This window comes from Balaenoptera ricei, chromosome 19, assembly GCF_028023285.1.
Source record: "Balaenoptera ricei isolate mBalRic1 chromosome 19, mBalRic1.hap2, whole genome shotgun sequence".
Classification (NCBI taxonomy): Eukaryota; Metazoa; Chordata; class Mammalia; order Artiodactyla; family Balaenopteridae; genus Balaenoptera; species Balaenoptera ricei.
The window spans coordinates 7129848-7157051 of NC_082657.1; the positions used below are offsets into that span (position 1 = coordinate 7129848).

The 27204-nt window shown below is 55.5% G+C and overlaps 1 protein-coding gene across 2 annotated transcripts; it reads right to left on the minus strand.

Moving 5' to 3' along the window:
- PRR12 (proline rich 12) lies at positions 1-27076 on the minus strand. 2 transcript variants are annotated; one of them, XM_059904737.1, is made up of 14 exons: positions 26588-27076; positions 24960-25072; positions 23823-23984; positions 20428-23738; positions 19280-19934; positions 16968-17359; positions 8914-9030; positions 8535-8668; positions 7759-8237; positions 3373-3498; positions 3177-3274; positions 1337-1483; positions 1148-1243; positions 1-984 (listed from the first exon to the last, which is right to left on the minus strand). In XM_059904737.1, the coding sequence occupies exons 1-14, from the start codon at positions 26671-26673 to the stop codon at positions 838-840; spliced, it is 6063 nt and encodes a 2020-aa protein (XP_059760720.1). In that variant the 5' UTR covers positions 26674-27076; the 3' UTR covers positions 1-837. The 2 variants fall into 2 exon arrangements, with proteins under 2 accessions (XP_059760720.1, XP_059760719.1); XM_059904736.1 differs by having other exon boundaries at positions 19280-19913; positions 26588-26807.
- Positions 27077-27204: the final 128 nt, after the last annotated feature.

Genomic DNA, 27204 nt, shown 5'->3' on the forward strand with positions numbered 1-27204 from the left:
TAAAGTGTTTGCCGTCGGGTTTTCGTTTGGCTGGTTGTGTGTACACAGTGTATACAAGTTGAGTTGTACAGAAGCCCAAGAAAGAGCATGAGACAAAGGCTGGTGGGGAGATGGGAGCAGAGGGGTTAGAGAGAGGGAGGAGGGGAGAAGAGACCGATAAAAAATAGAACCACATCCAGATGACAATGGGATGGGGGCGGGGGGAGGGGGCAGACACAGACAAATCGCAGTAGAAAAGGAGTGGGAGGGGCAAAGAGAGGGGACCCTTCTCCCCCCTCCACCTCCCCAGCCCCCCGCCCTAGGTATGTACAATAAATAAGATTAAAAATAATTAACAAGATGTGTTTTCCCCCTCCCACCCGACACCAAATGCCCTGGGGAGGGAATGGCCTTTAGCAAAGATCTTGGCCTGTGAGGGGGGGATTGGGGGGAAGGGGTCCCCCAGCTCTCCGAAGCCGCCCCGCCCCCCTCAACCATACATAGACTTTTCCTATACATTATGTACAAGGTGGAGGGGGCTGGGGCTATGCCATGGAGGGGGGATTGGGGCAAGGTGGGGGAGGGAAACCGTTACTAAATAGACATTTATACATATATATAAATAATTTCTCTGTACACCGGACAGCGGGAGGAATGGGAGGGAGTGGAGAGGGCTTGGGACATGGGGGGAGTCGAACTTTGAACCCTGCCCTGTGGGGGCAGCATGGACACACCCTGACCAATGACCACCCCCCCACCCCACCCCAGCGATGGGGCCCAGGGGTTAGCTCCTGAGGGCACAGTTCTGTCCCAATTCTCGGTTTATGGAGGAGGTGGCCCCCCCAAGCCAGGGTGGGGTCACCCGCAGCGGCTGTGGGCCTGTGCTTGGGCCAGCAGGTCGCTGAAGGAGTCAAAGAGCTGTTCCAGCCATGGCTGGTTCCGCATGCACTGCTGGACCACCTCCTCTTGGCCCAGGTCCTCAGCGCCGCCCTCGATGGCCAGGGTCTGCAGGGGGGTTAAACATGGAGCTGGGGTGGGAGGAGGCTGGGGGCCTAGGGATCAGTGTCCCAGGGAGAGGGGGGCTGGGAGCTGCACTCCCGGGTCCAGGGGGGGAGCCTGCGATGGCTTGAATCCCAGGGTGACCCGTGCGGGGCGTGGGTGGGCTCACCTGGTCCCGGCAGCGCAGGAAGGTGTGGTACTTATAGTGGTGGAGTGAGTGGTAGAGCGTGTAGTATCCCGACTTGTCCAGCTCAACCTTGAACTCCTGGGCAGGTGGAGCGGAGAACCCCGCTCAGCGCCGGGCGGCCCCTACCCCACGCCCCGCCCCCGGCCCCGCCCCTCCCGGGCTCCGCCGCACCTGGGCTCTGACCACGCTCCTCTTGAGCTTGCTGAGCGTCTTGCGGTTGTAGGGTTCCCCGGCCGGCCGCAGACGCACGGCCCCCTCCTCAGGGGAACCCTCCCCACTCTGCTCCACTTGCAGCTGGGGGAACGTGTGCAGGGCGTCCTGCGGGAATCCGAGGGGTCAGGGGGACCTCCCTGGACCCGCACACCCCAGACCCACCCCCCCAGTTCTCAGATCCTGAGTGATCAGATGCCTCAGTTTCCCCCAGGAAACTGCAGATCAGGAAAGACACTTGGGAGTGTCGGTTTCCTCAAAGGACAGTGGAAGCCTAGGTCTGTCTGGTGACCCTTATAATGTCAGGATTCTCCGAGACACCTAACATCCTGCCCAGGATTCTAGAGCCACCATCACATCCTATAAAAATTCTAAGAGTCAGCCTGAAATCCAGAATCCCTAGAGCCGGGCTAACGTCCATCCCAGAATTATATCAGACTCATATTCCACCCCATAATGCTCAGACCTATCCTAATGTTCTACAGTGGAATTCATTTTTTTTTGGGGGGGGGGGTGGCGCACGACGCGGCTTGTGGGATCCTAGTTCGCCGACCAGGGATCGAACCCACGCCCTCGGCATTGAAAGTGCGGAGTCCTAACCACTGGACCACCAGGGAATTCCCATTACAGTGGAATTCCTAACTCCAGCGTAATATCCTACCCCCCTTCTCAAAGCCAGATGAACAGTCAATCCCAAGATTCTCAGAGACATCCTAACATCCCATGAAGAGTTCCAGAACCAGATTAACGTTTTACCCCTGTTTTCATAGTCAGACTAACATCCCAGCAAGAATTTTCAGAGCTGGCCTAAAATCCATTCCAGAATTCTGAGCCATCCTAACATTTTACCCCCCGGTTCTCAGCACCACATTAACATCCCCATCAGAATTCTCAAAACCAAATTAATGTTCTCTCCCAGAATTCTCGGAGCCACCGTGATATCCCATCCCAGAAGGGAAATTACATAGATGACTTCGGATTCGAGCCTGAGATTCGAAGAGCCTGAATTACGTCGACAGAGAAGCCATCAGAATCCACTCAACGGGGACTTCCCTGGTGGCGCAGTGGTTAAGAATCCACCTGCCAATGCAGGGGACACGGGTTTGAGCCCTGGTCCGGAAAGATCCCACATGCCGCAGAGCAACTAAGCCTGTGCGCCACAACTACTGAGCCTGCGCTCTAGAGCCCGCAAGCCACAACTACCGAGCCCACGCGCCACAACTACTGAAGCCCGTGCACCTAGAGCCCGTGCTCTGCAACAAGAGAAGCCACCGCGGTGAGAAGCCCGCGCGCCACAACGAAGAGTAGCCCCAGCTCGCCGCAACTAGAGAAAGCCTGCGTGCAGCAACGAAGACCCAACACAGCCAAAAATAAATAAATAAAATGAATAAATTTATTAAAAAAAAAAAACCTCTATTCTAAAAAAAAAAAAAATCCACTCAACGCTCTGCCCCAGAGCGAGCCCTGGGCCCAGGCCCTAGTGCACCTTTTGTCCCCAAACCTGTACTCCACGACCACGCTCTGCTGGGCCTGCCTACCAGCCCACCCCAGACCTTGCCAATGACCCCGCCACGCCATCCCAGCTCACCTCCATCTGTGCTTGCAGGACTGCTGGGAACCCAGAGACTCCCTCCAGACAGCCCGGCCTCCACTATTCTCCTGGCCAAGCCCGACCCTTCCAACGATCGCCCCTCCAGGGCCTGATGCTCTGGGGACCAGCGCAGTGGCTGACATGCACGTGTCTCCTCTGTGCCTGAGCTCTGGGCCCCAGACGCCGCAGGCCAAGCCCCCCCCCAAGCACCTGCAGGGCTGGGCTCAGCGACAGCCGCTTTAGGACTTTCTTCTTGTGCTCATTCAGGAGGCCATCGATCTTCCGCATGGGCGGGAGGTACAGCTCGTCTGAAAGGCAAGACGGGGTGTCAGAAGAGATGCAGCCCCACGATGTATGGGAGGCAAAGGAGGGGTAGGGGGCTCTGGGCCCCCAGGCCTCTGCTCACCATGTGTGTCCTCCAGGGCTTGAATCATATCCGGGTCGAGTGCCGTGCTCACCAGCATCTCCACGTAGCTCCGGTACATCTCCCGCATCGCGCGGGTCTTCAGCAGACGCCCGGGTACTGCCCGCTCTGGGGGAAAAAAGGGAGACATGGCCCATCATTCCAACTTCCTCCTAGGCCGCCTGTGTGGCAGACAGTATTCTAAGCCCCAGGGACCAGGAGAGAAATTCCTACCCTCAGTGAGGTACACGTCCCCTGGGGAAGACTCTCCAACACCAGGACAATATACTCTAACGGTGAATCATAGGTACCGTAATGAGCTCAGCCTGGCAAGTCAGGGAAGGCTATTAAAAGTCACACACACGCTGAGCCTTGAGTGATAGGAAAGAGTATTCCAGGCCGGTGACCATTGTGTTTGACTAGTTCAGTGTAGCTTCAGTAAAGTCTAAAGAAGCAGCAGAGTTGGTTTCCAAACCAGTGAATCAAGTCCAAGAGATCAGAGTTGGTTTCCAAACCAGTGAATCAAGTCCGAGAGGTGAGTTGGTTTCCAAACCAGTGAATCAGGTCTGAGAGATCAGGTCACAAAAGGCAAGACTGAGGAAGGAGATGGCAGCTGAGACTGCACAAGTCAGGGCAGGCCAGACCATGTGGGGCCTCTGAGATGAGGCAGAAAGGGGAGGGCCTTTCTTAGGGAGGGGTACTAGGGAGCCATGGGAGAGCTATGAGCAGGGACGGGCGAAGGTAAGTGGAGGGAGACCACGCCAAGGCCAGGGGATGGATTGGAGGGATGAGACCAGAGGCCAGGGCAATGGACCAGATGAGAAAGGATGAGGCCGGCCCAGGGCTGGAGGATCAGGATACAGAGATTGAGGGGCAGGAGGGCCAGCATCTGAGCTAGGGCTGTGGGAAAGAGCAGAGGGGATGGGGGAAGTCAGGGCCAGAGGGGTAGGGCTGGGGGCTTCCTTGCAGCAGAGATGAGGGAGGTTCCTGGAGGGTCTGGCCTGGTGACTTGGTTGCCAGTGGGGCTGTGTCTGAGATAGAGAAACTAGGACCAGCTCGGTGGGGTCTGGAAGGAGGGGGTTGCTGGTGGGTAGGGCTGGAAGGTGGCAGGGAGAAGAAATGAGTCTGAGGCTCACGGAAGTTGTGGGAGCTTGCCAAGTGAGAGATACGGAACGCCAAGCAATGAGGCCAAGGACGGGACTCTTTTTTTTTTTTTTTGGTCCGTGCCGCATGGCTTGGGGGATCTTAGTACCCTGACCAGGGATCAAACCCAGGCCCTGGCAGTGAAAGCACTGAGTTCCAACTACTGGACCACCAGGGAATTCTCCAAGGACGGAACTGGAGGGACAGCCACCAGAAACTCAAGAAAGAGCATCAGGGAGAAAAGAGAAGCAGGAGGACCACGTGTGGGGAGACCCCAAAACATCCCTTAGGAAAAGGCACGAGAAATGTCCACTTGATTTACCCACATGGACGGTCCTTGCTGACAGCTGTTTCAAGAGGCCAGAGTGACCATTTAGCCATGGGAGTCAGACCCCATCAAGCCTCTGCCTGAACCCTCCTAAGGCTCCTGTCTCACTCTTGATAAAATCCTGCCAGTGGGGCCACAAAGCCCCAGGATCCTTGTCTCTCCAAGATGTGGTCCTCTTCCTTCTTTGCCCTCACTTCCTCCAGCTGCTGGCCTCTTTCCTGATCCTCAGACACACCCAGTCCATAATGTTCTCTCTCCCAAAGTCACACCACCCCAACCCTGTTGCATTCGGATCTCTGCTCCAATGTCACTTCCAGAAGCCTTCTGCAACTCCCCCTTCCCCCCAAAATATCACCCAGGATCCCGCCTGGATCCTCTTTACCGGATTTATTTTTCTCTACTGCCTTTAATCCGACCCAGCCTTACACTGATGATTTTTCCTATTATTTTGTGTTCTATTACATAACATATTTATCTGATCGACTCCCCCGCTGAGACTGTAAACTCCCACGAGGATACATGTTTTTGTCTTTCCTGTTTACTGCTGGAACCCTCAGTTCATGGCATAGTATGTGCTCAATTAACACCTGCAGAAAGGGGCTGAGGAAGCCAGATGAGAGTGGACTAAAGGAAGGGGAAGAGGGAACATCACTGCAGCCTCTTTCTAGAACTTTCATTGTGCATCTAAGAAAGGAGAGACATCAGCTTCTAGCACATGGAGGATCACCAGTCTTGGACCAGCAGGAGGCCTGGTTCTGAGACCTCCTAGTCTGGGCAGAACCTTCAGGGCATCCAGATGTTGAGTCAGGCTCATCCTGCCCAGGAGGGGCTCCTGGTCAAATGGGGTGAACAGAGAGAGACCCAGGCCCAAAGAAAGATACTGCCCCTTGGTGGGGGAATTGCTTCCCTAAGAGTGCGGAGTTTAGTTTCTCCCATTTCATAGGCTCAGAAAATTCTGGGCTGTCCACATATGTTCATAGCAGCATCAGCCAAAAAAGTGGAGACAACCCAAATGTCCATCAAGCTAGTCCATGGATAAACAAAATGTGGCATACCCAAGCAATGGAATAGTATTCAGCCATAAAAAGGAATGAAGTACTGCAAACAACTATATATAATAATTAAGTAAGCTACAAGAATATATTGTACAGCACAGGAAACATAGCCAATATTTTATAAGAACTTTAAATGGAGTATAATCTATAAATATATTGAATCACTATGTTGTACACCTGAAACTAATATAATAATGTAAATCAACTATACTTCAATTAGAAAAAAAAAAGAATGAAGTACTGATACACACCACAACATGGATGAACCTCAAAAACATTATGCTAAGCAAAGATGCCAGTTCCAAAGGACTGCACACTGTACGTATGATATCCCTTACATGAAATGTCCAGAATAGTCAAATCTATAGAAATAGAAAATTACTGGTTGCTTAGGGATGAGGGTGGGGAGAAAGGGGAGTGATGGCCAAAGGAAGCAGGGTTTCCTTTTGGGGTGATGAAAATGTTCTAAACTTGACTGCCAGGTAGATGCACAGCTCTGACTATACTAAAAGCCAGAGAATTATGGGTTTAAATTAGGTGAACTACATGGTATGTGAATTAGATCTATAAACTTGTTTAAGAAAAAAGAAAAAGAACCTGCAAATCTGGGCCTTTTGTGAAGCTCCTCCCTTGCCAGCACCTTGCCCTGACTCAGCTTTAACTGCTTCCACCTGGCCAGATTGAGTCAACTGCCCAGTTAAAAGACTACATTTCCCAGGCTCCCTTGCAGTTAGCTGTGGCCAGGTGACTAGTTCTGGCCAATGGGATAAGAGAAGATAGGATGTGGGCCATTCCCAGATCTGGCACTGAATCAGAACTTCGCAACTTCACCAGGGCTTTGATGAAAAGATAATTCCAACTCTCTCATGTGACTAGCCTCTGTTACAACAGCTATCCCTGCACTACACCTGAAAGAGTATGTGACCTTGAGCAAGTCATGTCACCTCCCAGGGCCTCAGATTTCTCATCTTTAAAATGAGGATAAAAAATAAACAAATAAAATAAAAAACAAAAAACCCCGAAAAATATAATAAAAAATAAAATGAGGATAATTTTACAGCATCTACCTCACAGGGTTTATGTAAAGATAAAATAAGCCAATGTGTAACATGCTTAAAGTGATGCCTGGCACTTAGTAAGCACTCAACAAAAGTCAGCTGTTATATTTATTTTACATATGTGTACATATATTTTTGTTGTTGTTATTGTCATCATAAACCAGACATCATTCTAAGCAATGGAGCTCCCACCTGGTGCCCACTACAGGTGATTACCCTCCTATGTGCTTTTCTGTGAATACCCATTTTTACTTTATTATTAACCCATTTTACAGGTGAGGTCACTGAGGTGCAAAGAGGTGTTGCCCCTTTCCTGGAGTCACCCAGGGAGTCACAGGGAACACCACTATGTCTGGGTCCCCATGATAGATGTTGGTCCCCAATCCTCCTCAGCCCTCAGAAACCGCCTATTCTGAGACAAAACAGCGCAGTGTTGAAGAACAGAGCCCAATGCTCCACTGGCTGCATTCCAACTCAGGTGGGATGTCACATCCCAGTTGTGCTGCACTCTCTTGGTGTCTTAGTCTCCTCACCTGTATTTGAGGATAATATTGGTATCTACTTCCTAGGACCACAGTGAAAAACTCAAACAAGTTAACATCTATGAAGAACTTACAAGACAGCCTGTCACGTGGTTAGGTGCCATATAGCTGTTAGCTACTGCTATTATTTTTAACTTACTTATTACTACTGTGACTGTTTGCTGATGCTACCTGGAGCCCTCTGGATAGCCCCCACCCATGCCTCCTTCTGAAAGCCAGAGTTGCCTCCCTACCACCAGCTCTACGGCTGCCGATGGCCTTACCATCCTCACTGGGCGCCCCGGGGGATGACTCTGAGTCCGAGGAGCTGCCTGGTGGGCCCCCGCCCACCGAGGCGTTGCCTGCTGCCTCCTTCAGCCACTTCTTCCTCTTCTTGGGGGGCGGCTCAGCCTTCACCTTGGTGGGCCGGGACTTGGGCAGCCGGGAGGTGGCGGGCTGTCCCGTGGTGAGGCTCCGATCTGGCCGAATCTGCCGGCCGCCCGTGCCCCGCTCACCCCGCAGCGGCCGTTCCCCACGCGTTGCCCTCTCTTTCTCCTTCTCTTTCTCCTTCTCCATGGGCCGAGGCAGGGATGGCTTCTCAGGGGCAGGGGGCTCAGGCACGGCCGTCTCGGGCGTCTGCTCTGGGGGCTTCTCGGATGTCGTCTTATCAGGGGTCTCGGGCTTAGGAGGTGGTGCCAGGGCCTTGGGGGGAGGTGCGGAGCTGCCCCCGGCAGATGCGGGGCCCTTGGCCTGCCCAGAGCGTCTGGAAGGGGACATGGATGGGACTGCAGTCAGCACCCCCTGAAACCCAAATTCTCCTCCTTGGGGTACCCCCGCCCCCGCCGCCTAGCCCACAGCTCTAAGCACAGAATTTTGCTGAGCTGGTCTCTGTCCCCCTCTCTCTGGGGGCCCCACTCTCTGGGTCTCTGCACCCCCTCCCCGACTCTGTTTCTAAGCATTGTGTACTTTAAAATGGTTTTTATGTTATGTAAATTTCCTTGTATGATTCACTCCATGCCTGTTGGCCCTGCCCACCACCTGATCCCCGCCCCCATGGTACCTGACAGGCACTGGGGGCCGGTGCCAGGGTTTCCGAGCACAGACCCTCACGTAATCCTTCTTGTTGACGTTTTCCAGAAACTTGACGTAAAGGCGCTGGTACCGGTTTTTGGCGTCCCCAAAATACCCCAAATACTACGGAGGAAAAGAAGCACATGAGGAACTCCTTCCTCCGCCCCAGCTAGGCAGCCCAACACCCAAGACTCCCAACCCCTGCCCTGGCCCACCACGGCAGGCACCCGGAGCCCGCCGGGAGGTGGAGACCCCCCATCTGGACACATCTTGGACCCAAGGTGAATCAGAATCGTGTGAGGAGGACAGCGGCTTCCACACACCCCACCCAGGGCCCCTCAAGCCCTCGCTCCCCTCTGCAGGCTCACATTACTGGTGGCACAAAACTGCCGCTGCCCGTCCTTGATCTCCGGAGTGAATTTCTGCAGCAGTGCCTTCTGGACTCGCCAGATGGGTGGAGGCTCGCGCCCCGTCTGCAACGCCAGCTGAGGAGGGGCACAGGAAGGCCGGCAGGGTCAACCCCCATTCCTGCCCTTCCCAACCCCAATTCCTGGCCCTCTGTCCTCCCTCTACACCCGCTTAGAGAAAAGGCATCATCGTTAACAAGCATCAGCAGACTTCCAGCTGACAGGTATCTTCTGGCTGTCTGAGGTTCTTAGATTTGGGGATGCAAAGCTTCCCCAACTTACCATGGGGTTCCGTCCCAATAAACCCATCGTAAGTTGAACATATCCTAAATCGAAAGTGTACTGAATACCCCTAAGGACATCATAGCTTAGCCCAGCCTACCTTAAACGTGCTCAGAACACTTACATTAGCCAGCAGTTGGGCAAAGTCATCTCAAACAAAGCCTATCTTACAATAAAGTATGGAGCATCTCATGTAATTTATTGAATACTGTACTGAAAGTCAAAAACAGAATGGTTGTCTGGGGACAGGAGGGTTGGAAGTGTATCAGGTGTTTACCCTTGCGATTAACTGCATGGCTGACCAGGAGCTGGTGGCTTGCTGCTCGCTGCCAGTGCCCAGCATCACAAGAGAGTATCGTAGCGCCTATCACTAGCCCAGGAAAAGAACAAAACTCAAAATTCAAATGCCTCTTGCTTCTGCACCGTGATAACGTTTACAAATCCTAAACTGAACCATCAGGGAACCGTCTATACTCTCAATCAGGCCGTTCATGCTGTTGTTGTTGTTGTTGTTGTTGTTTTTTAAATTTTACTGCAGTATAGTTGATTTACAATGTTGTGTTAATTTCTGCTGTATAGCAAAATGACTCAGTTATACATATATATATTCTTTTTCATATTTTTTTCCAGTGTTGTTTATCACAGGATATTGACTATAGTTCCCTGTGCTATATAATATAGTACAGTATAGACCTGTTGTTTATCCATCCTGTATATACTAATTTGCATCTGCTAATCCCAAACTCCCAATCCTTCCCTCCCTAGCCCCTCCTCGCCCTTGGCAACCACAAGTCTGTTCTCTATGTCTGTGAGTCTGTTTCTGTTTCGTGGATATGTTCATTTGTGTCGTATTTTAGATTCCACATATAAGTGATATCATATGGCATTTATCTTCCTCTTTCTGACTTACTTCACTTAGTATGATAATCTCTAGGTCCATCCATGTTGCCGCAAATAGGCCATTCATTCTGGGCTACAAGGTTTTAGTTATTACAGCTATACAGTGTGATGGTACAAGCCATCCGCATGACTCAAAGAAATGACAAAATCTGAGCACTCATCCACCCACCATCTTCTAGATACAGTGTTGGGCGTCACAGTTTGGTGGTGAACGAGATCGACAAAGCCTTTCTTGGGGTCTTCGTTACAGAGGTAATAAGACAGACAAGCAAATAAACAGAACAGGGTGAGGTTGTGGCTTGTGCTAAGAATAAACAGGTGATGGGTTACCTGAGACCATTTATTTCATCAGCCTGTCCACAACAGGGCAGGACAGTGACACAAAGGCTCCCCGATCTCCACTCCCCCCAGCACACTCAGACCCCCATCCCCACCCCAAGGCTTGTGTGCCCCAGCTGGGCACTGGGAACCAAAGGATGTCAGACCCAGCATCTGATCTCAGGGAGTAAGGGGACTAGCAGGGGACCAGACACGGGCACAAAAAAATAACAGCACAAGTAATAAATGTGCTAACAGCAGGTGCCCCAGAAGCCTAGAAGAAGGACTCTGGACTCAATCTGAATCCAAGAATGCTTCCTCGAAGAAGTGATACCTAAATGAGTCCTGGAAGGACTGTATCTTCCGTGGGGGGGTTGGGTGATGACCAGGGACTGCCAGGTAAAGTGTGTGACAGCTGTGGCTCTAGAAAAAAAGCAACTGACAGGCACAGATAAGTAAATAATAAGAACATAGTGGGAAATATGCACTGAGCTTTGTGATAACCCAGAGATGAATGAGGGACAAGCCCTTGCATTTAAAGAATCCATAGTTGGGACTTCCCTGGTGGTCCAGTGGTTAAGAATCTGCCTTCCAGTGCAGGGGATGCAGGTTCGATTCCTGGTAGAGGAATTAAGATCCCACATGCCGCGGGGCAACTAAGCCCGCATGCCACAACTACTGAGCCCGCACGCCACAACTAGAGAGGAGCCTGTGCGCCGTAACAAAAGATCCTGCATGCCGCAACTAAGACCCGACGCAGCCAAGAGTAAATAAATAAATAAATATTTTTAAAAAGTAAATAAGTAAAATAAAGAATCCATAGTCAAGTGAAAAACAGTATTCAGATAACTCCAACTGACTGATCATGGCTGCCCTGAGCACTAGGCTCAGCAGGAGCAAGCTCTGGGATTAATTAGTGATGTCTGCCACTGGCAGCAGCTGCAGCACTGGAGCCTGAGTGTCAAGTACTTGCTATCTATTCTTGGTTTTTTGGTCAAATGCTTTTTCATATCCTGCAGATCACCCAGGGGAACAGAAAGAAGGAGTTAGAATAACCAGATGAAAATGAGGTCCAGAAAGGTTCTTGGCTGAAATTCCATTGGACAAGAGTGAGGCAGGATGAGACAGGGATATGGGCATGTCAATCCCAAGTGCCTTCCTCCAGGATACCATGGTTCTCAATCCTCCCTCCGGGCTCCTCAGGGAGCCAGGTCAGAGGCCCAAGGATTGAAAAGTCCGTTTCAAATCCTTTTCAAGGACTGAAAAGCTCATTTACATCCTGCCCTGCTCCAAAACCTTCCAGGGCCCCCAATGCAGATTCCACAACCTGGCATAGAGACTTTGCCTCAGTCTCCTTTCCTTTCTCCTACCCCTGCCCAGCAGGTCATCCAGCCCCTCAAAGCTCAGCAGACAAGCCCCAGACTTTCTGACCTCCAGGTTTCTGCACATGCAGGGCTCCCCACTAGGGGTGTCTTTTTCCCTCTCACTGTGGATATAATGTTCCCTGTTCCAGTTCTCAGAAGTTTCTGAAAAATCCATCAGAGCACCCCCTCCCCCAGCCAGGGGAGGGAACCCCCTCCTCTGTCTCTTCCCACTGCCGATCTTCCTCCTCTAAGGATTCAGCTGTTTCTCTAGCTGGACGTGGGGCCCTTGACTCACCACATCCCAATTGGGCTTGGCTTCTTTCCCCAAACCGCTCTTCCTCCCAGGATCCCCACTATCCCCCAGCCATCAGGCCATGGCATCATCATCCTTGCCTGCTCCCCAACCAGGGTCACTTAGTCCCAAAGCCACGTGTTGCCTGCCTCTCCTCATGTCAATCATGTCACTGACCACACCCACTTCCACCTGGTGGGAAGTTGCCCCACCCATAACACCCATTCAGTGGAAGCCACAGCTGATTGGAGGAAACCTGACAAGGGGTGGCCAATCAACAGGCATAACACGAACCCCATCCTGACCCAAAATGCTGTGCTGGGCCAATCAGATTCTCTTCTGGGAATTTGAACTGTGACAAGCTGAGACAAGGGCAGTAAGTAGCAGGATGTGAGTAAGTAAGCTAGAAGCACCCAGCCTGGTGTTAAGGAGAAGGCTGCAGGATCAGACACAGGGGAGTCAGTGTAACAGAACTAAGGCAGTGGACAGACTGTCATCAGGATTGCACACTTCCCCAGCCACCTTCCTGCTGGCCAGGGCCCTCGAAGCTGCCAGACAACCCAGAGCAGATTCTCAAGCAGGCACCCACTGATCTCACCACAGGATGATCTGGACCCTGCCCACCTTCCCAGCCTCGGCACTCGCTGTCAGTCACTCAACCCCTTGCATCTCTCCCTACCCATCACATAAACATGCTTCACCACAGGGCTTTTGCACAGACTGTTCTCTCTGCGTGACCCGCTCTCCCCATACTTTTCTCCATCCAACAAACTTATATGCTCAGAATTTACATCCTGATAAACCCTCAACATCTCCAAGGACTGGGAGTTAATATTATCACTCCCATTTTACAGGTGGGGAGGCTGAAGCAGAGAGGGGGCTAACCCTACACTGTCCAATTCAGCAGCCCCTCCCCATATGTGCCTCTTGAGCATTTAAAACGCAGCTCATTTGCATCAACATGTTCTATGAGTGTAAAATACACACTGGATTTCAAAGACTCGGTAAGCAAGAGAGAACATAAAACATCTCATTAACTTTCCCTATATTGACCACATGTTAAAATGACATTTTAGACATGTTGAGTTAAAGAAAATACATCCTTACAACTAACCTCACTCATCTTTTAACTTTTCAAAAGTGTGGATGCAAGAACGTTTAAAATGCTGTACATGGCTCATACGATATTTCTATCGGGCTGCCACTGTTCTAGAACAAACTATGACCCGTGGCCCATTTTTATAGAACTATGAGCTAAGAATGGTTTCTACATTTCTAAAGGAGTGTGAAAAAGAAAAACAAAACAAGAAACAAAAACCCAAGAATACATGATAGAGACCGTACGTAGCTTGCAAAGCCTAAAAGATTTACCATCTGGCCCTTTACAAAAAAAAAAAGTCTGCCAAACTCTACACTAGAGATCTGCCCAAGATCACTGAATAATAGAAACAAAGTTTATAGGGCACTTTCGGCGTGCCACCCACAGTCAGAGTACTGGACAAGCCGTAAAGCCTGAGTGCTCACATTGTACGAAGGGGGTACTAACAGCATCAGCCCCCATTTTACAGATGAGGAAACTGAGGCTCAGGAAGGGTCAACACTAGTCCAGCTCAGAAGTGGCAGAGATTCAAGCCAATCAGATTAACGCCAAAGCTGGGCCCTTAATGACCATGCTGCCAGCCTGCCCTGACTCCTGACACATGAAGGAGTCCTCATCTGCCTGAGTGGCTCAATCCTGGGGCTGTGAGTCCCCCATCAGAACACATACTAGTGTTGTATTTTAAGCATCTTAGTCCTTGCCCGGCCCCCTGCCCTGCCCCATGCCAGCTGGGAGGTGGTATCAGATGGCCCTGGCTCTAATCCCGGCTTGGCACCCACCAGCCAAATGATTCCCTCTCCCTGAACGTGAACTTCCTCATCCGTAAACTGGGGACGGTCAGGGTCCCCACCCCAGAGCCCTGTTCATTTGGCCCAGTGCTGGGCGCCTAGGAGCACTATCAATGTTTGGTAGAATATACACAGAGAGTGGTTGACTCTGGTGCTGAGAGCGTGGGCTCCCAGGGCCAGTAGAACTGGGTGTGGGTCCCAAGCTGTGAAAGCCTGGAAAGCCCACTTTAATCCTCTGAGCCTCAGTTTCCTTCCCTGTAAAAGGGGGATAGTAATCCCTATAAAGAAAGGAGATTACAAAGATAAAACTTACAGGTGGTGGCGAAGCTTTGCACAACAAAGTGAATATACTTAATGCCACTGAACTGTACACTTAAAAATAGTTAAATTGATAAAACTTCGTGATATGTATCGGTTACCACGATTAAACTAAATTCCGAATGTGATGTGCCCCAAATCCTATCCCCTGAGAGCTGGTAGCCGTTCCTGTCACTGCTGTTCGTTTGACACCTCCCTCGCCTGTCCCAGACTGATGGCCAAAGAGCCTCAGAAGTCTTGAAGTTAAAATGAAATAATGTACACAGGGCACTAGCAGAGTGAGTACAACTATGAGGGAGATGGGAGGACTGGCCAGGGAGGGATACTGAGACTCAAGGCATTGGGATTGTTCTGGTAGCTGGCTGAGGAGTGGAGAAGTAAGCCTTCACTCTACCATCCTGCTTTGACAACTTACATATCTCTTGTGAATGTTCTCTTGTATCATATATCATACTGAGAAGATGACAAAGTAACAATGAAAAGATACAGTCTGGGATTGGTGAGCTGGGGTGGACAGAGTAGAATGTGGCAGGGTGGAAGGCAAGCAGAACCAACCAGGAGGTGATAACGGTGGAAGCTGAGTGATGGATACACACAGCCCCGTTGCTGTATTTGCTCTACTTTTCCCACAATAAAATAGATTGAAAGGACTTCTCGGGTGGTCCAGTGGTTAAGACTCCGTGCTCCCAATGCAGGGGGCCCAGGTTCGATCCCTGGTCAGGGAACTAGATCCCACATGCCACAACTAAGAGCCCACATGCCGCAACTAAAAAAAAGATCCCGCATGCCACAACGAAGATCCTGCGTGCCGCAACTAAGACCTGGTGCAGCCAAATAATAAATAAATAAATAAATAAATAAATATTTTTTAAAAAATAGATTGAAAATAAGATAGGAAAAAGCACACTAAGTTCCTCTCCCAAAACACACTTAATAATGAAGTATAATAGGGAATTTCCTGGCGGTCCAGTGGTTAGGACTTGGCACTCTCGCTGCCATGGTCCTGGGTTCAATCTCTGGTTGGAGAACTAAGATCCCACGAGCTGCGAGCTACGGCCAAAAGACAAAAGTATAATAATATGCACTATCCTTATAATGAATTCACCCTACAATTTCTCCATCTGTAACTCAGAAGAAACAACACCCAAGATGAAATTAAACACATTAGGGCTTCCCTGGTGGCACAGTGGTTAAGAATCTGCCTGCCAATGCAGGGGACACAGGTTCGAGCCCTGGTCCAGGAAGATCCCACATGCCGCGGAGCAACTAAGCCCGTGCGCCACAACTGTTGAGCCTGTGCTCTAGAGCCTGTGCTCCGCAACAAGAGAAGCCACCGCAATGAGAAGCCCGCGCACCGCAACGAAGAGCAGCCCCCGCTCGCCACAACCAGAGAAAGCCCGCGCGCAGCAGCAAAGACCCAATGCAGCCAAAAATAAATAAAATAAGTTAAAAAATGGTCCACATCAAAAAAAAAAAAAAGAAAAAAATCTTTAAAAAAAGAAAGAAATTAAACGTGTTAACATACATCCAAGACCAAACATGGTTCCTGCCCCATAGTTGCTACCCAGTCAGTGACAGTAACACGAAGAACGGCCTTAGCCCTTGGGGTCACCATCAAGGTGATAATGGCTTGCTGACCTACCGAGTACTCGCTCTACCTCATGCTCTGTGAGAAACACTACACAGGCATCTGATGTCACCTACCCTTGTCAAGCACTTATATTAACCCTCTGATCCAACTACCTGTCCAATGAACAAAGTACAGCAAAGGTCACTACACTTTTTCCATAACAGGACAGACAAGAAATATTTTTGGCTTTGTGGATCAGCTAAGCTCTGTTGCAACTACCCCACTCTGCTAGTGGACGGGGAAAGCAGCCATAGCTAATATGTAAATGAGTGGGTGGGGCTATGTGCCAATAAAACTTTATTTATAAGAACAGGCAGGGGGCTGGATTTGGGGGGGCAGGGGGGGCATAGTGTGCCCACCCCTGTGTAGAATAACAGGAAGTAGTAACAGATGCGCTGGTGTACAAAAAGTGTTTGTTTTTTTTCAGCCACACTGCATGGCATGAAGGATCTTAGTTCCCTGACCAGGGATCGAACCCGTGTCCCCTGCAGTGGAAGCTAGGGAAGTCCCAACATAAAGTATTTAAGATGTGGCCTGACACACAAGCATTCCCAAACCACTGGCTATTACATCTGCACGTTGTATGTGTGCCTTTTTATAGGTATGTCACGTCAATACCTCAGCTTTCCACCTACAAGGCACAAGTTGCCTTTAAAGCATCCCTTGGCTTGTGTTAGAAGCTCCCTAAGATCAGGCCGTCCTCATCAGCTTTGTCCCTTAGTATAACCCTAGCACCCACAGCAAAAATATCTGCAATAAATGCTAACAATGGGTTTACCTTATTTATCGGTGACACACACACACACCCAAATAACATCTCAGAAGCGTGCAAGTCCTCTGCAGGGGTCCAGCTGGCCTCCTCTATCAGCCCCATGACTGTCAACTCAGGAGGATCAGATGGGCTGCCTCAGCCATCACTGTACCTGCAGCCCCCAGCACCGGGCCTGTCATCCAACAGGCGCTCGATAAACGCTCCAGTGACCAAAGCGTTGGGCCCAGTTGTCCGACACGACAGGAGACTCACCTTGAGGGAAGGGATGTCCTCGGCGCGGATGACGAACTCGTCGCGCTCCCGGAAGATGCCCTCCCCGCCGCTCTCGCCAGCCTCCTCGTCCGTTTCCCCGCACACGGCCGCGGTCTCCTGCTTCTTGGCCAGGTGCAGGGGCCGGGCGTCCGGCGGCTCGGGGTCGTCGGGGGACGGGGCGGCAGGCTCCTCCGGAGGGGGGGCAGGGGCGGCGGTGGGCAGGGGCGGCGGGGCGGGTGGCGAGGGCAGGGCCGGTGGGACTGGCACGGGCGGTGGGGGCGGCGAGCTGGGCGTGGGGGCCACCAGAGGGGGCGGCGAGGGCAGGGCCGGCGGCGGGGGCGTCGGGGCGGGGGGCGGCGAGGGCGGGGGCTTCTCCTCCAGCAGTGGGGGCTCTGGGGGCGAGACAGGCATCAGGGCTGGAGCCCCGCTCAACCCCAGCCCGCCAGACCTGTTATCTGCTACCAGTGAAAGGCCTCCCAGCCTATTCTGGGGGGTCTCAACACAGCCCTCTTCCCGCCCTGCATCCCAACATCCCTCCTGACCAAACTGAGCTCTTCACCTAGCATCCATCTCTGCCCTCAATCCCCCTCCATCTCCACTTTTTATTCCTCTTCTGCTGACCTTCCTCTTCCTGCAAAGCTCCTGTCTGACCCCTCCCTGACCTTCAATACCCACCCCTGTCCCCAGACACCTACCAGAAGCCCAGGACCCTTTAACTTCTCTCTCCAAGGTCCTAATAAACTTTCCTACCCAGACAAGCCGCTCTGGTCCTCCCCATCTTTCCCCAGCCTCCAAAGACCCCCTTTGCGTCTTAGTGCAGTTCTGTGCCCCAGTACATTGCTCAGTGTCCCCACCACAATGGCCAGGAGGCCTCTCTGGTCCCATCAACACCCCCCTCCGCCCCCCAGTCTAGTCCCTACAAAGCTCCTGGCCCTGCCCTAACTCCTAGTCCCCAAATACCATTCACCATCCCAGCACCTCTTCTCTTGTCCCTGAATGTCCCTCCCTGTGCCAACAGCCCCTCTGCCCCTTACTGCCACTCAGCTCCCCAGTCACCACTGTGCCACACCTGACTCCCTCCCTGAGACCCCTTCCCAGCCCCAGCGGCTTCTGTGAGCCCCTGAAACTCTCTCCCAACCACAATGTCCATTTTAGTCCTGAAACGTCTCTTTGTTGCTTTGGAGCCCCAGTCTGACGCTTACCTTCCATTCCTCAATGTTCCTCCCAATTCCTCAACCACTCCTTCTGTGCTTCTACCTCCTCTTTTCCTGCTCAGAGGTCTCAAACTCCTCCACTCAAGCTCTCCCCTTTCCTTTCCTCAGCCTGCTCTCCACTCTCGGGAACGGCAATACCCTCTCCTTCCCGCTAACTCCCTGTGACATTCTGTAACATTCCTCCTCTAACGCCTCGAGATCTTCTGACTCCCCCGACTGCTTTTGCTCCATCCCTGGGTCCTTCCAAGCTATGAGCCTTCCTGACCCTTCCAAGGCTCCCTCTCCCCCCGATGCTCTCTGCCGTTACGGCAGATCCAGGCACTCCTCGTTACGGCAGATCCAGGGACTCTACTTAGCACCCTCGTGTTTCTCATCTCTTCCCTGATGCTTCCCTTCGGCCTCTCACTGTCTCACTCCCCACTGCCCATCTTTCTACCACCTTTCAGAAGACTTCATTCCTTAAGACTCCTGTGAGCTCCCAAGCCGCCTCATTAACTGCTCCAAATGCCTTTCTCCAAACGCCACCTCTTTCTTCCCCCAATGCCTCTGTTCCCCCCCATCAAAGCCCCTCAAATTTTGTCCAACCCCCCTCTCAGGACAGAACACCATCCAGACTTGCCTGTACCCCAAGACTTTTCCGATGGCCCCCCACGAGATCTGACTAGTTATTGTTGATACGTTTCTCTTTAAACAACCCTCCCAAGTCTCTCTCTGCCCCCCAGACCCTTTTCTTTCCTTTATTACACATCCCTAACTCCTAGAGCCTTTCTCAGGTCCCATGTCCCCCATCAGTTTTAAAAGCTCTCTCCGTCCCTGTCACCCACCTGCCCCCATCACTTACAGCCTGCCCTGTCCCCCAGTGTTCTCCACTGCCCACCTTGGGGCCCCTGCGAGTCCCCTTAGCACCTGTGGGCGGATTAGAAAAAGATGCCCCTTTCTCAAAAGGCTTGCCCTCAAGTAGGAGGTTACCCTCGTAAACAGGCAAATCTCTATCAATCACCTGTACTGTGAACAGGGCCTGATCTACACAACCAGGCCTGGTGACCTGAATGTCGGGAAACCCCTGCCCCGCCCCCAAACCATCTTCCCAGAGCTCACCAGGCGTGCCACTGCCGCTGGCACTGGGGAGCCCCGGGAGAGGGGGTGGCCCGGGGACTGCAGCCTCAGTAGCCAAGGGGGGCCCGTCCGCGGCGGAGGTGTCCTTAGGCCCGGCCAGCGGCGGGTCGTCGAGGGCGGAGATGGCCGAGGAGATGCTCTCCTGCAGGTCCCGGTTCTTGGCGACAGAGTCTTCCTCGTCCGACGAGAAGGAGGGCAGGGTCTCGAGGTTCCGTTTCAGCTCCTCGTCCAGCCGCTTGCAGGGCGAAGGGCAGCCGAGCCCCAACCCCTCGCTCTCGGCGGCCTCCAGAGCACCCCCCAGCCCGAAGGCGCCGGCGGGTGGGGGCTGTGGCACGGCAGGCGCGGCGGGGGGCTGGGGAGGCAGGCCCCGGGCCGGCACGCTCTTGGGGGGGCTGAGCGGGGGCGTCAGGCCGGCCTGGTAGAGCGGTGGATGGCGCTTGCCTGACTTGAGAAAGTCCAGGAACGAGGCCATGAAGCCGGACTTCATCTCGGGCTGCTTCTCCTCCACCTCCTTGATCTTGGCCTCGATCTTCTCCCGAGTGAGGCTGGAGTCCAGGCTGTTGTGGTCAGCTCCTGACACGGCGTCGCCCGATGACGCTCCCAGACCCTCGCCGGCCTTGGGCACAGACAGCTTGATCTAGATATGGGGGCAGTGGGGAGTCAGGGCCCACAAGCCCAGGGCCCCAAGCCCCCTCCTCCCTCAGACCCAGGGGTCTGGGGCCCCAGACCTCTCCCCAGTTAAGACCCTAAAGTGCAAATTCTCAGAGTGTCAGCCTGCAGAATCCTAGAATTCATGCCTGCGGACCCCTCTACTCAGATTCCAGAATGACAGGACTGGGGTCCCTCCCTCATTACTCACGGACCCTCCTCCCACAAGACCCAGGAATCTAGGACTCCTGATCAATAGTCCTGCAGGATCTCGAACCTAAGAATACAAGCGCTAACCCCCCGCCTCCCTCTAGACACAAGAGTTTCAATTCTCAGACCTCTACAACATTGGAACCCTGGAATTCCAGCCCTCGGATTCATTTCCTCGTGGGTGTTAGGAAGATAAACCACATCCCCTACCACGCCCAAGAACCTCAAATGTGGTCCCAACCCTCAGGCGTCGGGGTTTCACTCCCCCTCACCTTCAGTGGTTTCAGGGGCTCCAGCCGAGTGCCCCCAGCCTCCTCGGCCTTCCTGCCTCGGCCCCGGCCCCGGCCCCGGGGTTTCTTGGCCCCATCAGTAGGTGTGGAGGCCAAGGCTGGCCCAGCAGTGGTGGGGACCTCCAGTGGGCGAATTCGGGGTCTCCCCCGGGGCCGGGGCGGCCCATCACGCTTGGCCTTGGTGGGCTTGCGGCCACGGCGCCGGGGGCCATCGGGGCCAGGGTTGGGTGGACAGAAGTCAATGTCGCCCAGCGGTGAGAGAGCCGGACGGGAGCGGCAGCTGGACACCAGGTCAGGCAGGCGCCGGGGGTTGAGGCGGATGTCGGCGGGCACGTCGGCCTTGTCCTCGTCGGCCTCGAACTCGTACTCCTGGGCGTACAGCTTCTTGGGCGTCTGGAAAGGCGGGTCACGGCGCCGCAGCAGGTGGAAGGAGGACGTCTTAAGCAGCTTCTTTGGCTTGGTAGAGCAGAAGATGGGCGAGGTCAGGCCTCCCTTGGGCTCCGAGGCAGGGGGTGGCGGCGGGGGCGGGGGAGGCGGGGGCGGGGGGGCCGCCTGGTGGGGCCCACTCTGGATCAGGCCCAGAGGCTCGGCGTTGACGGTGGAGGGCAGCTCAGGCGGCTTGCTGGGGTCCAGGCCCAGGCCCGGAGTCTCGGGACCGGCTCCAGACGCCCGACTAGGGCAGTAGGGCCCATAGGGATCATAGGCAGGGGGGCCCGGAGGCGGCCCAGGCCCCGCCTTGGGATCGCCCTCGTCCTCGGGCGGCCCAGCCTTTCCATAGTCATCTGCGGGGCCGCCGCCAAACATCTCCTCCATGGTGGGGAAGAAGCTGCGCTCCTCGTCTTGCAGCAGGGAGTCAGGGAAGCAGATGGAGGTGAGTGGCACAAAGCGGGGGGCCTTGGTGCCTTGTGGGCTAGGGCTGCGGTAGGCCCCAGAGGGATCCTTGCCCTCGGTGTTAGGTGGGCCCACGCCAGTGTCACCAGGCCCAGGTGGCAGCGGCTCCAGGGCCCCGAGCAATTCTTGCATGGTGCCGGGTGGCTCCAGGCTCTCCTCGGGTCGCAGGCGGGGGCTGGGGGCACCCGGCTCCAGGCCATGGCCGCGGAGGTGGGCCTCAAGCTGGAGGGGCATGGGTGGTGGAGGTGGCGGGGGCGGGGGGGGAGGCTGGGGTGCCCCATCACGGGCGGCCGGTTCAAGGAGATGGACGCCAACTTTGGGAGCACTGGAAGAGGGGCTGGGAGCATGGCTGAGGACCGAGGGGAGCAGCTGGGGGGGAGGGGGAGGCAGCACCAGTGGGAGGTCAGGGCCCCCGGCCTCTAGGAGGAGGCCGTGGGGGGCGGGCTGGGCAGACTGGGCCGTGGGAGTTGGGGGTGGAGGGCTCTTTTGGAGGAAGGCCCCCAGCTCCTTGGCACCTGCGCCATAGTGGACAACTGAGGTGGCCAGCCCCTCGGGGGTCTCGCCACCCCGTTCTGGCCCTTTCTTCTTCTCCTTCAGCCTCCCCAGGCCCAGCTCCAGGGCCGCCGTGGCACCCTCGTCAAGGCTGGCGCTGGTACGGATGACGCTCTGCAGATGGTACCTCTGCGGGTCTTCCTTGGCCAGCTCGTAGGGTGTGCCCGGGGGACCCCCAGCCCCGCCACTCCCAAGTCCCTTGGAGGCATCCGCCGCCCCATCTTCGCCCACCAGGCCATCTGCCCCTGAGGTCCTCGGGGGGCTGGGTGCCTGCAGGAGGTGCTGGATGAGGAATTCTTCATCCTCGGTGCGCTCAGCAGGAGGCCCGCCAGGGCCCGCCAGCAGCTCTGAGCCATCCCCCTTGCCCTTGTAGCCACCTGCTCCAGCGGCATAGCTGCCGGCTCCTGGGGGTGCCAGGAATGGGGCTGACGCCAGGACAGAGCTCAGGTATTTGCCAGGAGCTCCTGGAGAGCCGACTCCAGGCGGGCGGCCAGGGGCCGGAGGCGACTGCAGCGGGCGGATGATGTGAGAAGGGCTGGCCTCTCCGCCGCCCCCCAGGGAGCTGGGCCCCCAACCACCTCCATGGCCCGAGAGTGCTGGGGAATGGCCAGTACTGTAGCTGAGCGAGGGGCTGGCTGTGGGCAGCCCCTGGGAGTGGGCAGCTGGCCCTGGGTACGGCTCACCCTGCACCCCATATAGCTGCCCCTGCAGCTGGTCTGGGGAATAACTCTGACATGTGGCTAGGCCAGGAGGCGGGGGACCACTAGGGGGCTGCTGGGGCCCCCCTGAGTAGCTAGGGCCTTTGCTCAAGTCCTGCGCTTGACCCCCTCCAAACCCTTGCCCATAGGCCTGGGGTCCTAGAAGCCCTTGGGGCTGACCAGGGGAATAGGCCTGGCCTCCCGCCCCCCCAGCCCCAGAGGCCTTGCCAGTGGCGTAGGCTGCTGCTGGCCCACCCAGGCTCTGGCATTTGGGCGTGGCAGTCGAACGGGGTGGTGGGGGCCTGTTGGCACCGCCCGCAGCTGCCCCATAACCACCTTTGCCCGTCTTGTAACCAGGCGACTGAATGATGGGGCGGTAACCTCCACCGCCACCGGCCGCCCCACCTCCTCCAGCTGCCTCGGGGCCCGCAGCCCGGCCAGATGCCCCGGCCGTGGCTCCACTGGGCCCAGCCTTGCTAGGCTCGCCACCGCCCGGGGAGGGCTCCCCACCACCCAGGGGGCTGCAGGCCAAGTTGGCCCGGTGGCCCATGGAGGCGTAGCTCCCTCCGCAGCTCAGGTAGTGCTGGAGGGCATGGGCTGGTGGCGGGGGGGGCTGGGCACTGGCTGGCCGCTGGTAGTGCTTGATGACGGTGTCCTGGCGGGGCAGGGCCCGCTCGGGTGGCGGCGGGCCAGGGGCAGCACCCGAGAAGTTGTAGAGCTGGGGAGAGGATTGCTCGGCGGCAGCGGCAGCAGCAGCGGAAGAGGAAGCCAGCAGGTTGAACTGAGTTGGGAGGTGGCGGGGAGGTGGGGGTGGATCTGGGGGGCCCGGGCGGTAAGGAGGGGTTTGGGCTGGGCCAAGACCAGCGGGCCCCAGGACACCACCCCCCGCCAGGCGCTCAAAGCCTAGCGAGGAGGGCACCGTGGGTGCCTGCGAGGGCTTCAGGTGCAGCACGTCATGAGGAGACAAGAGCCCATTAGCTGGGGGACTAAATGGGGGGTCCTGGAGGCTGAGGGAAGAGGGTACTGGGAAGGGGCGGCTGCCAAAGGAAGCCGGGTGCTGATAGGCCGACAGGGCAGAGGAAGATGGAAAGGTGCTGGAACCCGGCAGGGCGCCTGAGATGAAGAGCTCCGTGGGGCCTGGCGTGTGCATGGCTGGGGATGAGGGAGGAGACCACAGGTCAGAGTTGACCACAAGCCAGCCCCACCCTGGCCCTCCTGGACTGGCAATGGCCTTACCTGTTTGCCAGGAAGGACTGCGGAATTGGGAGAGGAGAGAAGAGGCAGAGGGACCAGGCTGGGGGCCCCGGGACTCCAGGGCCGAGATGAGGTTCATGACGGAGGCGTCGGGCCCTGCTGAGCCTGCGTGATGGAGGCCGGTGTCGAAGAGTCCAGAGAGGCCTGGTGAGGGTCGGGGGGGGGTAGAGTCAGCTAGGTGGGGGACAGGGCAAGGTTGAAAAGGAAAAGGAGCAGGCCAAAGGCAACTTGGGTCAGGAAAAGGGGTTGGAGAGAAGGGGTAGATTCAAAGAAGAGAAAGGAGGCAGAGACAAGTTAAGGAAACAATAAGCAGGATGGGGTACGATGCAATCATAAGGGCAGGGAGCCCAGAAGGAGAAAAGTAGACAAAGGAGTAGAAAAATCCATACATGAAAAAAATGGGAGCAAAACACAGAGCATCCTTATGGTCCAAGGGAGGCCAAAGGATCAGGCAATTCTAGCAAGGAAGGGGAAGGGATGGGATGACCGGAGCCACTGAGAAGAACCAGAGAACAAGTCAAAACGGGTTGAGTCAAAGTGAGAGGATCCAGATTTAAAAAAAAAAAGAGAGAGAGAGAAATAAAGGGAAGGAGCCAACCAAGAGGGTCAAGGGTCAAACTGGACAACAGCCTCGTTGCTGATCCATCTAGGAAGGAGAGCGGCAGGATCAAAGGAAGGGAACCAATCCGAGGCACTAGAGGCAGGGCCACAGGAAAAGAATAAGGCAGTGGGCAAATCTAAGGAAGAAAGGGGAGGTCCAAAGAATCGGAGCCAATCAGGAAGAAAGGGAATCAGGAAGAAAGAATTCCGAGAACCAAGAGGATGAGCAGACCCAGAGGGAAGGGATTGGGGTGGGCTGGAGAGGCGGAAAAGCCTGGAAGAGAAGGTGGGATTTGGGGGCTGAGACGACGGGACCAATTGGAACAAAAGAGGCGGGGCCAGAAACAGGGGCAGACGAATCCGGCGTGAAATTAAGCAGCCTCAGAACAACCAATCAGAGGAGAAGTAGCAAGAGGCGGACCAGAACGGAGGGCAGAGCCAATTAGGAAGGTTGTAACTTTCAGCAGCCAATCATCTGCTCTGGAGGGAGGGCCAGGCGGGGCGGGACAGGGGCCGTACCTGCCGGGTGGTGGTTGGTGGCATAGCTTTGCAGTGGGTGGGGGGCCGCGTAGGCCTGGCGGTGTAAGATGTCCGTCTCGGGGTGCGAGGTCCTGGAGCTGCCATAGACCAAGCTGGGAGGAAGAAGGAAATGTTAGGGTATCCTCCGAAGCTACCCTCGGAGAAGGGAACTCAGCAAATCCCCTGGGGAGCTTGGGAGACTCTTCCAGCTGACTGGGGGTTACCCTAAGGAACCTTGGGCCCTAAAGGAAAGAAGACAAGGGAATCCGAGTGCCCAACTAAAGAGCTATAGAAATGGTCCCCACTCGAGCCCCAGTGAATACAGCCCAGATAGCCTCACATTTACAAACACAGACATGCACAGGGAGGACACAGAGAGGGTGAAGAGCCAGAGAAAGTGCCTTAAGTTGAAAATCTGGACCTGCTTCCACAGCCCCCACCCCGCAGGTGACACAAGGCCCTGGGGCCAATCCCTGAGGGACGCCCCCTCTTCTTCAGACACATGGGAACACAGAGGCCCTGAACCTCACGGGATGGTGCAAACCGAGTCGGGAGCAGGAGGCAGATTGTTCCCCAAAGGGCAAGGATGGGAGGTGGGCAGAGGATAGGACTCCTGCAAAGTACCAGGCACAAGTGTGAACATGAACACCGTCCATCCCCCCGGGTTGAGGTTCAAATGCATGGGCGCATACAAAGCCAGGTATGTGTGCAAACCAGTATCCAACTCACTTGTGTGGAAAGATACAGAGCGAGGAGTCCCACATGGAGAATACTAACACACGTGGGGTCATGCCCAGCCAAGCTGGGAAACCCAGGTGTATAGGGGGAGGGGGATTCGGGGGCAGGTGAAGAGTGAGGGTGTGACACAGCAGGAAAGGGGCAGATTCGCAGGTGAAAAGGCTGCCAGCTACATACGCACTGGGCCCACTCTCACACACACAACCACACACCCGGGAAATAGCCTAATCTTCCTGTGCAACGGCCCCAAACCATGGCCCAGACTCAAGAGGTCAAACACTCCACTCCTCGCCATCAACTAGGATTCTGTCTTTGGGGGTGGGGGAGCTCGAGGGGGCGTGTCTCAGATGCCAGGACCCCCACCTTGCACACACAGAACCCCAGCTTAGGAAGGGGGCGGGGCCCCGTGCCCACTCAGGGCGCGTAATTTCTGGGGGGGCCCCCCGAGTAGCGCGGCCTCGCGCAGTCCCGTAACAATAGGACCTGAGGGGGGGCCGCGCCCCCCAGGTCTGCGTTCTAATTCTCTTTTCCTTCCCACCTTTGCAAGAGCAGAACCTAGGGCGCGAGGGGGAGGGGTCAGCAAACCGGGAATCCAAGGATGGGGGGAAATCCAGGCCTTGCTTCGCCAGTCCCTCCCACCTTCCCAAGGCCTTTCCGTCTGAAATTGTTTTGCACCCCCATTTTTCCGCGGCATCTCTCCCTTTGCATGCCGGAGCTGGCTTTACCGGAGTTTGCAATTTGCAAACTGGGGCGGCGGCGTTGCAAACCGAGGAAGGCCGCTCCCTTGCAAGCCGGAGGGGAGTTTGCGATGCACGCGTAGCCGGGCGGGCCCGGCCGGGCTGGGCCCCCACCTCTTGGCCCCTTCCTCCCGGCCACCCCCGGCTCCTTACCTAGCTTTCGCTGACCTCTCGTAACTCCATCCCGCCCCGGCGCCGAGCGGGTCCCCGAAGCCGGCGCTGGGGTAGTTCCTGTCCATGAATTGGCCGCGGTGGAAATTGGGGGGAGGGGGAGGGAGGGAGGGAGGGGGGCGCGCGCGCGCTCTCCTCCGCCGCCGCTCCCTCCGCTGTTGCTTTTTTTTCCCTTCCCTCTCTCCCTCTCTCTCTCTCTTTTTCTTTGCAGCCGCCGAAGGCCCGGGAAGGCCCCGGGCGGGGGAGGGAGGGGACAGGGGCGGAGGGGCGGAGGGGCGGAGGGCGGAGGGGCGGAGGGGCGGGCAAGGGAGGGGGTGCAGCCGACGAGCCAACGAGGGGGGAAGGGGGGTTCCCCCTGGAGGGAAAGAAGGGGGAGGAGGGACCCCGCTGTCTCCGCCTTTGCCCCGGCGCTTGCAGGAGACAAGGGGGGGCGCGCGCTCCGGAGGGGGCGTCCCGGGCGGCCCCGGGGTGGGTGCGGGCGCTGGGTGCTCGCTCTATCGCCGCCGCCGCCGCCGCCTCCTCCTCTTCTGCGCTCACGGTGCAGCCATCTTTGCACAAGGCGGCTGGGGGAGGGGGGAGGGGAAGGGGGGGCGGGCGGC